Source organism: Haliaeetus leucocephalus, unplaced genomic scaffold (genome assembly GCF_000737465.1).
Source record: "Haliaeetus leucocephalus isolate CR32 unplaced genomic scaffold, Haliaeetus_leucocephalus-4.0 Scaffold228, whole genome shotgun sequence".
Classification (NCBI taxonomy): Eukaryota; Metazoa; Chordata; class Aves; order Accipitriformes; family Accipitridae; genus Haliaeetus; species Haliaeetus leucocephalus.
In genome coordinates, this window is record NW_010972664.1 from 9,472,870 (window position 1) to 9,488,777 (window position 15,908).

At 37.1% G+C, this 15,908-nt stretch overlaps 1 protein-coding gene across 1 annotated transcript in view; it reads right to left on the reverse strand.

Moving 5' to 3' along the window:
- The window catches only part of EPHA6 (EPH receptor A6), a 531,573-nt gene that overhangs the window by 143,260 nt on the left and 372,405 nt on the right, over window positions 1-15,908 (reverse strand). The window contains exon 6 of the mRNA XM_010567652.1: window positions 14,181-14,305. Within this exon, the coding sequence (XP_010565954.1) occupies window positions 14,181-14,305 (125 nt within the window). The remainder of the gene's footprint in view (window positions 1-14,180; window positions 14,306-15,908) is intronic.

The window sequence follows — 15,908 nt, forward strand, 5'->3', positions numbered from 1 at the left end:
GTGGGCAGAGCAAAAGCTGTGTGGTTAACATGGTGGGCCAAATGGGAACACCAGGTGTGAAGGCAGCACACAGCTAGGACACTGCTGATCGTGCTGACAAGGAGATTAAATCGAAAGGAATAAAAAGAGGTCTGTGCCTTAAGTTGGTGATGGAACAGGGTGCAATTCAGAACATAATAAAGGGGAAACATGGGAAACATGAATTGTCAGATAAGCACAGATATTAAATTCCATCTTTCTAGCAGTTATGAGCTACTCTGATAACATTTGTTTGCTAATTAAAAATACTGACCAGTGAAAACCTCTGCACCAGTATCTCCAGGAGTCTTTCTAACTTCAGCATAAAAAAACGTCAGCCTCTCCAGTTGTCCCTGAAGACTTTTCTTATTTTTTTCACTCATTTTAATTTCCTTTTCCCCTGCACTGTCTTTTCCAGTTGGAAAGAAGTAAGGAATTACTGCAAGCATGAAGTAGCTTACTAACAGTAAAAATCAACTCAAGTAGTATTCAAAAGTTTTGCTGTCATCTTTGGACAGTAAAGCACAGTTTCTTCTGAGGTACCTAACACTAAGGTGTACTTCATATATGAGATAATAAACCTGCTGACAAATTCAGCTCAACAGAAAACAGATGCAATCCTGCAAAATTTCAAGACTGGAAGCCTTCTGTGACTTACTTTGTTGTGAAACAAGCCCAGAGAACTAGGTTCATAGAGCCAGTGGGCTAATTCCCAAGTCATTCATTTGGCATATGAGAGTCAAATTTCTGATTCAGGTCCTGTATATGCCACTGCAGACTTGAGACTCCACATAAGCAGTACAGGTTCCTTCTCCCCATGCTCACCTTTAACACTCCCCCAGAGTCCAGCAATCTGCAGATTAGTGGGTTTCTGAATTAACAAAATTTGCTTCATTACATTTTACAGCTCATGGACTTTTCTTCCATGAATTTACTTAATTATTTTTTTGAACCAATTTTGCTTGTGGCTTCCAAAATGTCCCTAGACAACAAGTTTAATTACAAATGGTTTTTAAAAAATACTGTGGGGTTTCTTTGTTTTAAATCTGCTTCCTGATGATTTTATTGAATATACTCTAGTTCCTCATCTATAAGAAATAGTGAATGATCATGAATATCAGTGATTTGTGTAGTCAAACTCAACATATCTCTGTATATCATAGGAACAGTACTTCTAGTTACAGATGGGAAGTAGGTCACTGGAAAATGAAATTTTAAAATTGAAAATGCAAGACCCTGGAGGAAAGATAACAGAAAGGGACAACTGATGTGATATAAAAAAACTGCCATGTAAAAAGCCACAGTCCAAACACCTGAAGGTCTCTAAGTTGCTGAGACATGGCAGGCAATCTTCTCACACCTAAAATTATCAACATTGGTAAAATCACAGCTGTACACAAAAAACTGATGCATTCATGGCAGAACCCAAAATTGTGGTTTCCCTATTTCAAACTGAAGTGTGAAGACATTTTTAATGTAGGGAAGCATCTTACAATTGAAGTGGAATTTCAACACAGGAGCAATGATCCAATTTTTCAGAAGACTTCTACAGTGATGGTGGCTTGCTACAATACAATGTAGCCAATGCTCTATTTTGACAAAAAAAAGCTCAGCATGTTTTCAAAGCTGTGAAATTCAAGTGAATCTACCAATCCTAAAAATGTAGTACAGCACTGAGTCAGCTACACAAAACTCAGCTCTAATGGTGCTGATGACAAAAACTGCTTAATTTACCTAATTTCAGAATCCCTACAATATCCATAGGTAGTTAGGTCAGGATTTTGATTAGGGTAAGGTTTGTAAAGTTTGTAACATGTTGCTGGAAAATTTTAACTGCTGTGTGTAATGTATGCATTTTTACAAAAGCTCTTGTGAAAACTACATACTGTATTAAAAAATTCTTGAGGCAACAAGCCTTTCAAACTCTTTTACAAGTATATTTCAGCCTTTCAGGTTGTTAGGACAGTGTCCTGGTTTTGGCTGGGACAGAGTTAATTGTCTTCCTAGTAGCTGGTACAGTGCTATGTTTTGGGTTCAGTGTGAGAAGAATGTTGATAACACACTGATGTTTTCAGTTGTCGCTCAGTAGTGTTCATACCAAGTCAAGGATTTTTCAGCTTCTCATGCCCAGCCACCAAGAAGGCTGGAGGGGCACAAGAAGTTGGGAGGGGACATGGCCAGGGCAGCTGACCCCAACTGGCCAAAGGGGTATTCCATACCATGCGATGCCATGCCCAGTACATAACCCGGGGGGAGTAGGCCTTCGGGGGGAGATCGCTGCTTGGGAACTAACTGGGCATCTGTTGGTGAGTGGTGAGCAACTGCATTGTGCATCACTTGTTTTGTATATTCCTATTCTTTTATTGTTATTATTATTATTGTCATTTTAGTATTGTTATTATTATCATTATTAGTTTCTTCCTTTCTGTTCTATTAAACTGTTCTTATCTCAACTCTCGAGTTTTACTTTCTTTTTCCTTTTGATTCTCTCCCCCATCCCACTGGGCGGAGGGGAAGTGAGCAAGCGACTGCGTGGTGCTTGGTTGCTGGCTGGGATTAAACCATGACAGACAGGTAGAGTGACTGGGCTGATTTTAAGATTGGTTTGAGCCTGGGTTGAATATTCTGCACAAATACCTTTTATTCTTAGAACAGCAGACTAATGTACGTTCTTCCGTTTTCATTTGCTACTTAATATTTCCTACCTGGCAAATACAGAAAAGATCCTTATTGATATACAAGAGCTTGCAAACAAGCCATACTTAAAGCAAAACTATTCATAGTTGTTTACTTGGTTCATAGATACACATAGGAAAGCTATTAACTGTGGTTCAGTGGTAGTAATAAAGCTATCCTTTTTATTTAAGTAAGCAAAATACCTACTTTTATAGATAGAATTGATTCAGATTGCTATTGTGACTCTGAAATAAATAACTGAAGTCATTAGGATTGATTTAAATTTATATGAATTTTATGATAAGGAGTCCTTCACATGCTAACTGTGTATACAGTTCTTTGGGACAATTACTTTCCTTTTCACAGAAAATCAGGACTTATAATTATAGAATAATGTTGACAATATTAATATAGATTTCAACACCACACAGCAAAAGTCAGTTTTGGAGGAGGAACTTTGTCTCTAAAATACAAAGTCTGATACTAACTAAAGTTCGGCTTTAATCACTTCAATACAAATAATAAATGAGAGGCAAGAGAGAACCTGCTGATCTATATATAGGGACAATCCTTTGACATTGTGTAGTGTTTTTCATTATGCCAACCTCTTCAGATATAAATATATCAATACCTATTGAAAAGTCACTGAAACATCACATTCCTTGTGTATTTGTGAGCGTGTGTGTGCATCTTTTTGTGTCTCAGTGCAGGCAGACAGCAAACATCTGTCTTGTAACGTTAACTCTAAGGGGCTGAATTAATCTCTGGCATCATGACTATATTGCAGATCCTGGCATTACATCAATAATAAATATAGAATATTATTTAAATGTATGTTTTCTTCAAATACCTCAGTAAGTTAATAGACGAGTACAAAGCAAAAATGGAAAACTTTTCCCAATTATTTTAACATTAATTTCAAAGCACAAAGTAAACAATCTAACAAGTAAACTAAAATGCTGATTTTACAGTTTCAAAACTTACAAAGCAAGTTTTGTTCCTATTTTTGTATCAGGGAAGTGGAAGTGCCCATTTCTAATTTAACTAACTTCAACAGAAATAATATTTTTGGAGTTGGTAAAAGCAAACAAAAGAAGTCTGAAAAAATTTTAAAGAAATTTGCAGACAGGTGACAATATCTTTTTAAAAAGGAAGAGCTGTCTCAGTCACTAAAGAATTGCCATTGTTTTAATATAATATGTTAGTACTTCTGGCATTATATGCAAGAAAAACAGATAGTTTGTGCAACGTCATTGCAAAGATGCATCAACCTGGTGAAGTTCCTACAGCAACATAAATGTGTTTATGAGCAGCAGGTGAATTCCTGCAAAAGACTCTAAAGCTATTAACAGCTCGGTAAGGAGTACATAATAATAGGTTGTTAACTCAGCCTCCCTGATAAGAACATCAAGAAAGGGCACTTTGAAACTACTATTACTAATTAAAAAAAAAAAAAAAAGAAAAAGAAAAAGAGAGAATTTTTACATTATATTTCTTTAAATCGACAAGATAAACATTCATGATTTTACTAGGGTACAAAACTAACAAAACTACATGGGAGTTACTGAATAACATACCCTTTCTGTGAATTCAAGTTGGCTAATGAAATGCATTTAAATGAAAAAGCTCCTCTAATGTTCATTTTTCATTCCAACAACCACTCGCCACCACCACCAAACCCACAGCTTTTATTTAATACATGGTAAAATGCTTATACTAATATTAAACATGGAAATAGTATGTTTTATTGCATGACAATGGAATGGTTCTCCTTAAAAGAGCTTCCTCTTTCCCTTTGGATTTTTCTCCCTTCTCCCAGAATGACTGTTTTGGGGATATCACTACTAAATAAAAAAGAGGTTGCTTACATTACGCAGTCAGTGGCTTTGTTTCCATTTCAGTGTGAAAAAAAATGTTAAAAGTGGAAAACTAATAACAATCTGTCCTTCTGCATGGTTAGTGTGCAGTTGCAATGCAGTCTCAGAAGAAGAGAGAAAAAAAAAGGAACTTTCCCTCTTTCTCTGTTTTTCTCCCCAAAAAGAACAGAATCATAGAATCATAGAATCATTTAGGTTGGAAAAGACCTTCAAGATCATCGAGTCCAACCATTAACCATGCCCACTAAACCATGTCCTGAAGTACCCCATCCACTCGCTTTTTTAATACCTCCAGGGATGGTGACTCAACCACTTCCCTGGGCAGCCCATTCCAATGTTTGATAAGCCTCTCAGTAAAAAAATTTTTCCTAATATCTAACCTAAATCTCCCTTGCCTCAACTTGAGGCCATTTCCTCTCATCCTATCTCCAGCCACCTGACAGAAGAGACCAACACCCACCTCACCACAACCCCCCTTCAGGTAGTTGTAGAGAGCGATAAGGTCTCCCCTCAGCCTCCTCTTCTCCAGACTAAACAGCCCCAGCTCCCTCAGCTGCTCCTCATAAGACTTGTGCTCCAGGCCCCTCACCAGCTTGGTTGCCCTTCTCCGGACACGCTCCAGCACCTCAGTGTCTTTCCTGTAGTGAGGGGCCCAAAACTGAACACAAGACTCAAGGTGCGGCCTCACCAGTGCCGAGTACAGGGGAACAACCACCTCCCTGCTCCTGCTGGCCACACTATTTCTGATACAGGCCAGGATGCTGTTGGCCTTCTTGCCCACCTGGGCACACTGCTAAATACATGTCGTTTTACGTCTATCTCCCCAAATACCTCCTGAATGCACCAAGGATTGCAGAAAAAAACTGTAAGTGAAATGATACCTCACATTGGAACATTTCTTCATTTACAACCTCACTTATGTCTCAAAGTACGTATCTTCTTGATTAATCTGTGAATCCACCTTTATAGTTGTGAAAGAACAATTTACGAACAGCAGGTAGTTTGTGTATTATGAAAACAGTGTCCTAGCTTCAGTTTTTAAAATAGTTTGGGCTCATAGATGAAGACTTCTGGGAACTTTTTAGCTAGTTCTTATTTTAAGAAGGTCTAAAGGAAACATTCTGACAGGTTTTAGATAAATGGAGACCTGGACATTGTATTTAACTTATAAATAAGGAAATTATTTTTGCTTAGATGGCCATCTTTTGGCAGCTATGCTAGTTGTATTTAGGTCATTGCTCATGAAGCTCACCATTCTTTTTGTAAAAATATGTCAAACTTTCAAACCCAAAGTTTGAGTCCTGAATGTGTGTTAAGGTACCTGAGGGAACTACAACTCTTAACTTCAGATACTACTAAAACTTACTGCACGTAAACTCAGAGGTGAACACACTGAAACTCATTAATAGTAACAGCAACAACAATAATAACATGTTTTAAGTTGAGAGTACATTCTCTATTTTGTTAATTCAGGATTAAACATGTTAAACTTCTTACCACTTCCTTTTGTGTAATTGATATATTCTCTCTGAAGAGACAACGTTTCTTTTTTACAATATCTTCATCAAAATCATCTAAAGTTTGTCCTCAGGAGGGAGCTGAAACTTACTGCACTAAAAAATAGCTGCTCCTGAATTTTTACCCTACCTAATCACATGCTTAAGATTAACAGCTGATTCTTGTGGCTAACTATTATTCTTGCTGTGTCAGTAAACTATTTTTAAAACTATTTTTTTTAAGTTCAAATGCTGAATGGTTAGAAGAAATGTTTTAATAATTCTTTTAATTAGGAATCAACCTCTGCTATCAGCGCATTTAGCTTTCTTAGCTTTCTTTGAGGTATGGAACTAGCTGGGTTTGTTGTCTTTTAATAGTTTCCATACTTACTATGCCTATGTCTTTGAAAGAGTTTGAAAACCATTTATTCAAAACCATTAATGCACTTTTACTACATTTGTGCAGCTCTTCTAGCAGTTACTGGAATAAGCATTGTACATGTAATTTTCCTTGGGGAAAATGGTATTGGCTACAGACAAGAACACAAGATCAGCAGAGACTGAACTATGTTGTTTTTTTTAAAATCAAATCCACTAGGCTTGCTTAAACAGCATTATATTTCTCGTTGAGATTTTTTGGTTCAGCAGGAATGACAATAGTAATAGCTCTGTAGGCTACTTTATTATTTAATACAAAGGTTTAGAAGCTATCTCTAAATAATTGACGACGACGATTAGGAGACTAGCCAAACCAGCCACCTAATGGAGAAGGCCTAGCTCAGAACTTTGATAAACGCTCTGCTGCATGTAATTGATATTTAGAGGCCAGATTCCTTTTTCTCCTAATAGTAATTATATCAGTGTCATTAATAATGGCTGCTGCAAGGTCCTTAGGTTCTTTCCTGCAGGCAAAAACTGTATCTGGTCAGAGAGTCTCATAATTATTCACTCTCGTTTTCAACAGTTCTGAGACCTATTTTTTTTCTTTTTAGAATCTAAGGCTTTTACAGTTCTTCCCTTGGGAAACTAGGTTAATAACAGCAGAATAAGAAAACTGAGAAGCCTGTTTAACATCACTTACTCTGCTAAAATAAGCTAGGAGATTTCATTTTAATGATTATCTCCCAAAGCGCATTTGTAGTGATTATTTTTTAAAAACATTCACCAAACATGGTTCATTCCCCAGGAGCTCTGAACGGCCAAGAATGCCAGAGGCACTCGTTGGAGCCCCAGCGCCTCACTGTGACATGTTGATCCGTTCCTGCAGCTATGGTCAAATACTAAGGTCTGCTTAACACTACTGTCCAAGAGCTCTTATACATTCAAACTACTCAATGCTCTTGTTTTTATGAGAACGTGCTGAAAATGTAATGGAAATGTATTATTGCATGAGCCCTACATTTCTTGCTTCTAGTCACATCAGAAACATTTTACTTGTAGGCAGCAGATTGCTACTTACACCTCAAATAATTTGAGTAATTGAAAAATATTACTGGAGCAAAGTGTTTGTTTTAAAAGAGAATGATTAGCATCAGGCTAAACATTGCCCAGCTGACCATTCAATGCTAAGAGCATAGTGCTTGCTATTTTATACTGCGTATACTCACTGACTGGCCAGGCACCTGAAGTGCTCATATGCTCATCCCTATTGTTATAAGCCTTTTCCTGTTCCCTAATCTTGTCACTGATATTGACTTTAAAATTTAGTCAGGAAGCTTGCAAAGTTATCAAGCATGCTATAGTAGGTATAGCAACAATAAAAGAATATGCCCAGAGAAAGAACAAGTACATGCTAACAATCTAGCCACAACAGTACCAAATGAACTATGCCTGCTCATGAATAACATCACACAGTCTGCAGGCTCTCTTCAGCCTCACGTGGATTGGAGCTGGTGCATATATTATTCTTCACGATTTAAAAGTCTAACATAAAAGCAAAATCTGAACCAAGAAAGTAATAGCTGGTACTTAAGGGAAATAGGGAAGTTGTAACATAGTTACTATGTCTGAAAAAATGTGATCATTCTAACTCAGTTACACATTATGCAAAATTGTAATTAAAGAGGTGGCAAGACAGGAGCAGTTTAGCTATTCAAGTAGTAGGGAGGCTGAGGGTCAATGAACCTCACATGTGTCATATAGACCTCACAGAAAGGCACAGGGCTATAGAAGAGAAATGACTAATTTTACTTCACCTTTCCAAGATGTCACTCAGAAATTCAGAGGACTGTCTGATCTACGTGATGTGGCTTCTTATAAGAAATGTCCATATCTTGTCTAATGAGAACATGTATGGCTCCTGTTCATTGAGGTTAGATTCCAGCCAATACTCAAGTAGGGTCAGGTTCTGCCTGAACAGAACTGAATTAATCTGAGAAGATCATAATGAAATACCTCCTTAGCCGGAGAAGACACAAAGGAACATCTGTTGTCCTAAAGCGGGATGAGTCTCACACACCTTACACTGTCAGCTCACATGGGAAAAAAAGCTGGAATGAAACAACTTGGGCACTTGCGTGAAAGTGAGCTTGGCGTGTTCCCAGGGCTCTCAGGACTGTGCTATTGCTGTGCTAGTCTTCAGTGTGGTACTGAGCAAAGCACAAGATTATCTGTTCCTCAAAAAGTGTGGAAAAAAATAGCAAGGATATCAGTTCATACCTCTGTACATGCAGAGTGCCACATCTTTTTGCCGTCAAAGCACAGCGTCTGTAATCTATCATACATATACACTTCCACGGCCTTGAAATAATATGGTGCACATATTTCTAGACACATAGATTTGCTTTAAACTACAGAATACTACTGTAGACAAACAATTCTGAAAGACAAAATTACATTCAAAACATTACGCGTTGATAGTCTTAAATTTTCACATTATTCCTATCAAGTCATTTACCTCAATGTTTCTTACGTATTTTACTACTCAAATTCAGGATTGCTCATTTTAATTCATACTAATGAATATCCAAAAAAATAGCAGTGTTTGTTTTAATATTAGATTTTAAGAAGGATCATCATTTCTCATATAAGTTAAATAAATACAGCTGTAGGCTGACAGAAAAATTAACAAGGTCATACTGCTTTCTAATTCTTTAAATCTGGTACTTTCCTCTATCTCTCTGCCTCATCAGCTCTTCATCTCTTTCTAAAATCTCATTGGAAAACTAATTTCCCCCTTGCCTCTACTGATCAGTTATTTTCTCTCTTTTATTTATTAATTCAACTCTAAATAATACTGGAATGGAGGAAAAGTCATATCTGATATCCTACATATCCTGTCCACTTGATGTCATATGGAGATGGGTTAAAATTTTTATGTGAAAACTGCCTATGAGTTGCAAATTGAGTCTGCCAACAAAAGGAAGTATTTTGTCAAAGGGATTTGGCTTGAGTGTAAATTTTATCAAAAGACAAGAAAGAGAAGAAACATCAGCCAGCCCCTCCATCCTACATCCTGTTCCAAAAGATATTCTCTATTTGGAGATGCCATTGCAATGCCTTGGAATACTGCTTGGGTACATCCCATTAAAATCTCTTCTCTATAGACAGTCTTCCTCAGCTAATTATATATTGTCTTGTGTGTAACAGAAAATATAATCCAGCTGGTGTATTTGGGCCGTATGGGAGAACAAACTCTAGACAGTTGCTGCTACGTATACAGCTTGGTATGCTTAATACGGCTGTCAGGGAGCATTAATTTTTTATGATTAAGAGTTTGGGTGGAAAAGGGGAGGAATAAGCATCTTCCAGTTCAACTGCACAACCTGAAGTGCAGCTGGTATGGTTTATATCCACTGCATACTGTGTTTCCTTTCCTGTGAGGGAATTCCTACAGAAGGACCCAGCGTCATTACAAGGCTGTAACAAGGCTGTATCTTATCCCGCTCCTCCATCTGACTTGAACATGTGACCTTTCTGGTGAGAGGTGAATAGACTATGATGCTCTGGAATCTTTCAAAAAGTTTAAGCTTTGGTCAGTGTCTGAGTGGTAGTTTTAAAGTATAAAAGAAAAGTTGATCACTATTAGCAAGGAAACTGAGATTATATTGATAACTGGAGCTTGATTTTTAAAGGGAAAGACAATACTGCCTATGAGAGATTTTTTTCTTTTAAAAGTACTGGGCTGTTTGTGGAAGACATTAAAGGATTATAAAATAGTATGGATAGATAACGGATTGCAGAATAGGGCAGACATCCTGTATCAACAGAGATAATTTGCAAATATTTAGTATCTATAAAGACTCCAAAGAAGGTCTATGAAGAAGTGCTTTTCAGAGTACGTCTTAGATCTCTAAGGTCAAACATTTAAAAGATTCTTTGTGTGTTGTTGTAAAGACTCACTTATCGTCTAAGGTGACAAATGTTGTTAACTGTATAGTTTTCAGAATGATTCATAATCTACCGGAAGTAAGATATTTCAACTACCAGCCCTCAATATACAGTATTATTTCAGGATCATGATATTCTCTCTCTGGTTACATCACGTAACTATTCAAGCAATGGAAAACTTTTTCTCTTCACCATGACAGAAACTCTTAGCATCTTGGACTGAATGTCTAGGAACTTTTGTTCTCCTCACAGGCCAAGTCAGCTCTCTAATTATGTCCTAGGTCAGCTTATGTTCACTGCATTTTTGGCTGAAAAGCTGAAGAACAAAGTGACCTCTTGTCAGCCAACCACATAAATACGTAACAGTGTATTCCTAAACAGGAAACTAAAAATCTGTACAATCCATATCGAATTGGCTCACAACGAAGTTCTGTTATTCTCTGAAGATTTTCATTTTTAGACACTGACAGAAAGCCAAACAATATTCTCTTAAGTTATGATTCTGAGTATTTTGCAGCAATTCACTGAAGAAATGAAGGTCATAGGGAAGAAGGTGCTTTAAAGCAAAGAAATTAATGAGCTGCTTTATTATATTTTTAAATTATTGTATGTGTTCCCTACTTGTAGCTTATTGATAGCCTTGTACAACTTTCCTTCTCTACTTTATTTCTTTACTATTTGGTAAAGTCTTTCTGAGAAGATGTGAATATTTTTCGTAAGAGGACTTGAACTTTCGATACTTCTCTGTATGCAATTTGTATTGCACAAGAGGGCAAATATGAGTTCCTTGCATACTTAGCACAGTCTAGCCTCCTTCCCATGTTCAACTTGTTCTGGATATGCATGGAAAGATGCATCTCTATGTTCTGGGTTCACTGTCACTAATACGTCTTACTTATGAAACTGTTGGAAACTGCCCCATTTTGTGGAGCGCTCACAGTAGTTTAATAGATGGCTACTTGATTTCTGTAAGTTTACATATCTTTCCTGAAACCTTGGGAGCACATGACAAGATACGACTTCCATTTGTGAGCTGCAGAATTCCTACTGGTTATAATTAAAAGCAAGCATGCTCCCCTAATGTGCTCCCCAATGTCATCTTGACAATTTTGCAAATGTCAACAAGGAATCTTATAAGAAAAAGCAGTTCATACTTGTAAAACTTTTAAACCTTGCAGAGTTCTACAGAGTTTCACAAAGTTAAGAAACTGATACAGTCGGTTGAATTTGAGGGACTGAGTGTATTTGAGGGAGACCTTCAATTTCATGTATTGTATATCAGAATAAAACCTCTTTTCTTTTTAAAACACAAATGACAGGTAAAAAGGGATAAGGACAAGACTGCAAAATCTGTTCCATTTTACTAATTAGTGTGTTTATAAGTTCCTAAGACTACTGTTTACTGCTTTTTTCTTGACTCCTTAAGACATTAATAAAATTCCTGAGCTTTTAATACTTAACATGTTCTTGAACTTTACCTGCATTTTTCACTCTCCAATAGAGGGATGTCTTTGTGGTAAATTCATATCAAATCCAGGAGACAATTATTTCACTTTATTCACATTTCTTGTGGGTATGCAACACCATCCCTACTTTGTCAATGCTGCTGAGAACATGAATGCTGATATTTCCCTCTTTGAGGGTTACTGGGAATGCTGAAAGGTTATAGTTTCACTTGCTACATCTACCCCTGAAATTACACAAACTATGCTATTTAATACACAGAGGTGAAGAAGAATGAATTAATTGAAACTGTTAATAACTGAATTGATTGTGCATGTTAATATTTTCTGGCTTTGAGGTAGGAGCTGTCCCTCTTTGTTTTCAATATACAAATCCCATTTGCATTTGGCCACTATACTTACCCAGTGTTACAGTTATAATGTAGGTTTCTTCAGCACTACTTAAATGAAGTGGTATAAAATCACATTTTCTAATTTAATACTGTAAACCAGCAGACTGACTTGCAGTACTAGATTATTCACCTCTCTGCTCTAGAATCTAGTCTCCAAGGGAGTTCTTGAAAATCTGTCACATAACTATTCCTCTGCTTAGATAAGTGATCTTACTGCTATTGCTGGCTTGTTTGTCTCTCATTCTGCCTATTACCTAGCATTGCCAGGGATCATGCCTGTTCTAACTTACTAATAAAAGCTGTATTCAAGAGCTAAGCACTTAGTTCAGTTAGTGACTTTGGAAGAAAATAACGCCTGTGCAACAGTACTGGAAGATGCCAGCAGTGCATTTATCTCCCTACACCTAAGAGGGAAGTTTATAGTTAGAACATGCACCTTATGCATTATAAAAGGTGAAAACAGAAAATGGTTCTTTTTTGGTAGAAACAAATAGGAGTGGTTTAAACTGTATATACCAAAGGGCCATGAAGCCTGTGTATGTAGTCTTGCTGCACAATGGACAAGACTAAGTAATAGGTAGACCTCTAAGGAGAGCTATTTGCCATGTTGCTCTGTATTGACAGATATTGGCAGATAATGTATTGATAAAGAATTTTTATAAATCTAAGCTTTATAATTTAACATCCATATGAATGGGTTTGGATCTTGGAAATTGTTCCTATTCAACTGAAAAAAATCTCACTATTTCTCTTGTTTAATTCACCTGGTTATTATTTTAATATCAACAGACAAAACAAGGGCAGTGCAAGTCATAATGTGGCTTACTATGGTAATGGATCAAAACCTGAAGGACTCCCATTAGTGTAGGAAAATAAGGTTTCCCTGCTTTGGCTACCAAATACTCTAAGCAATCTGTCTTCTCCCTCTAGCTGTGCTATTTAAATCGTTTGGATTTTTTTTTTCCCAATTTACCCTTTCTTTTCTGCATTATTAAAGCTGCATAATCTCAATAGAGAAGTGCAGCCAAGGAAGAAAATTCTCAGGTATTTACAGAGCCTAACATCCTTAAATCTTTCTTTCAAGGCTTTGCTTATATTTCTGTTCTTTGTGGTCTTCTCACATATCCATTAGTTCCATTGTGACTTTCAGATGGGGACAGAGAAACAGCAAGAACTGACTTAGCAAGCAACTGTTTAAGGTATGGACACCAAACATTTACTGTCTATGTCTTTAGTAACAAAGGCACTGGTTAGCACTAAATTTTACAGTGGTACAAGGCTCTGTAGCCAACTGGAAATGACAAAATGTGCTTTGTCCTTTGGGGGAAGCAGGCTTCAAATTATGCTTTCACAAGACATGCTGAGTATGTACCTTTTACCTTTACTTGTAATGCATGTTGCTCTCTTTTGTGTGAAATCATGTAATTTTGACAGAATGCCAAGAAATTTGACATGAATGTCACACAGTTTCTCTCGCTTGTAACCTTCTGTAACCCTCTAAACAAGGCTGGTGCACTCTATCATTTAAGCACAGATTATTGCTAAATAATGCTGCAAAATGAAATTGCATTGATATTCACCTCAATTGTATTATTTCAGTGTCACTGTAATGTAAAGTTCTTACAGTTCATAAATCAAAATATGTTCAAGCATATGATCCATTTATCCATGTTTGTAAATATAGTTACTATGAGACAGGTATCTTTACCGCCTGCTTGCTGCCCTACTTGATTCTGATGTGAAACAAGACAGTCATTAACAAATTAGAAGTAAACCAACAAAAAATCAGTACAAAATAAAACATCTACTTATATAGCATTGTATGTGGGATCAAGTGAAAAGTTTAAAGTACTTGTTTTAAATATTAAAAATATGAAACATATTGCTCTTTAGGATCTGAGTTTGGGTGATGCTGTAAGTGAGACCTACTTTCTCATAGTACTTGATCTCGTAGTCCAGAATTGCTCCATGGGGAAAGTCCGGCTCTTGCCAAGAGAGGGCAATGCTGTTTTGGGAAGCCCAGTCCTTCCTTACCATACCTATCAAGGACGGTGCTGAAAGGGAAAAGGATAACTAAGGGTTAAAGACGAAGCACATGGTTTATCCTTTCAATCTACTGTCTTAGGTTACCAACCTGAGGTAACTTTGAGTGACCTCCAAACAGAAAAGCATGACAGATGGCAATTCTCAGGGAAACCATATAACCTGGAATTAATGGCTCAAGTACATACTAGTAACTCCTCTGTTAAAGTGCAGACCAGGTTCTGAAAAATGGCTATATACAAAAATATAGGAAGAAGTGCCTGTGCCAGTCCCCACCACCAGCTGCACGCAATCAGGTTGCACTGCTGGCTTTGAGGACATTGTGTCCAGAGCAGAACCACATTTCAGAGACAGTATTCAGTATAATCTTCATTAAATATTATAATTAAACTGTGTAAAATGTACATTCAGTTTACTCTTTGGGGTAAAATAAAGTGACACAGCTTAAAACAGATGCAATGAATCTTATTTCTGCTAGCGGGGCTGGCAGCAGAAAGGGCATTTTAGCCCGTCAGTGAGGTAGCTGTGTACATGGAAGAGCCAGCTTGTTAGAGGAGGCCAGTGGCAGGGATTGGCTTACAGGCAAACTGGGGGGGCAAAGGTACCCCCAAACCTACCTGCTGTAATTGATACTGCAGGACTGCAGCAGAGTAGGAACCAATTCTAGCAGCTTTTGGAAGGGCCCCAACATGGGTGGATGCACCCAAGAGCCAAATTGTCTCAGTATGGGGTTAACTAATTCTAAGAAATGGATTTTCTGCCCTTTTGGAAAAGAAACTGCACTGTTATCTATGCAATAATTTCAAATGGTGCAAAAATTGCATTCTAGGAAATGATCTTTGCTTATTTTATTAATCTGGTCAAGCATGTCAAAGGAGGTCTAATACTCTCCAGACACTAATGCTGTTTTAATAGTATTGATGTGCAGCTTTCCCAAATGCTATAACAAAACCAGTCATGTTGTTCAACAGTCTTGAAGACAACTGAGTAAGCTGAACAAACCAGCTACCATTAAAAAAAAAAAGTTCTCCTAGTGGTTCACAGCTTTCGATACTTGTCTTTCCACTAACAAATATCAGTTTATTACACAACCTCCCACATTCCTCTCTATTATGAATCCTTCTTAACCTCTTCTAAGCTTCCAAGGAGCTGTGCCCTAAAAATAACACATTTTTATGACTTCAGTTTTTATCTTTTGAATGAAAGAGTCTCCCTAGGATAATGAAATAAAAATCCGCTCCTAGTCACAAAATTTCATGCCTTAGTTTTCTTTCCTGTAAATATTTCAGGAAGTTTAAGATATGAAAACAATAAATAAATTCTAGAATGCAAACAAACACTAAAGAAAACAAACCTGGTTGTTTTCCTTTGAAAAAAGGGAAACTCTACACAGAGACATGCACGTAACAATCTCCTTCTCTGTGACAGTGCATTTATCCGAGAGAGAAAATAAACTTCCATCCACTGTCAATCCTCCCTGTGGATAACTATTCTGTGGTATGACAGTCCAGTCCTCTCTGATGTGAAAAAAACCCCCAACCCAACATGTAACACTACATGAAAAAACTTACCAAAAGTATTAATTGGACAAAACAGAGCTTACACAGGAAGCTG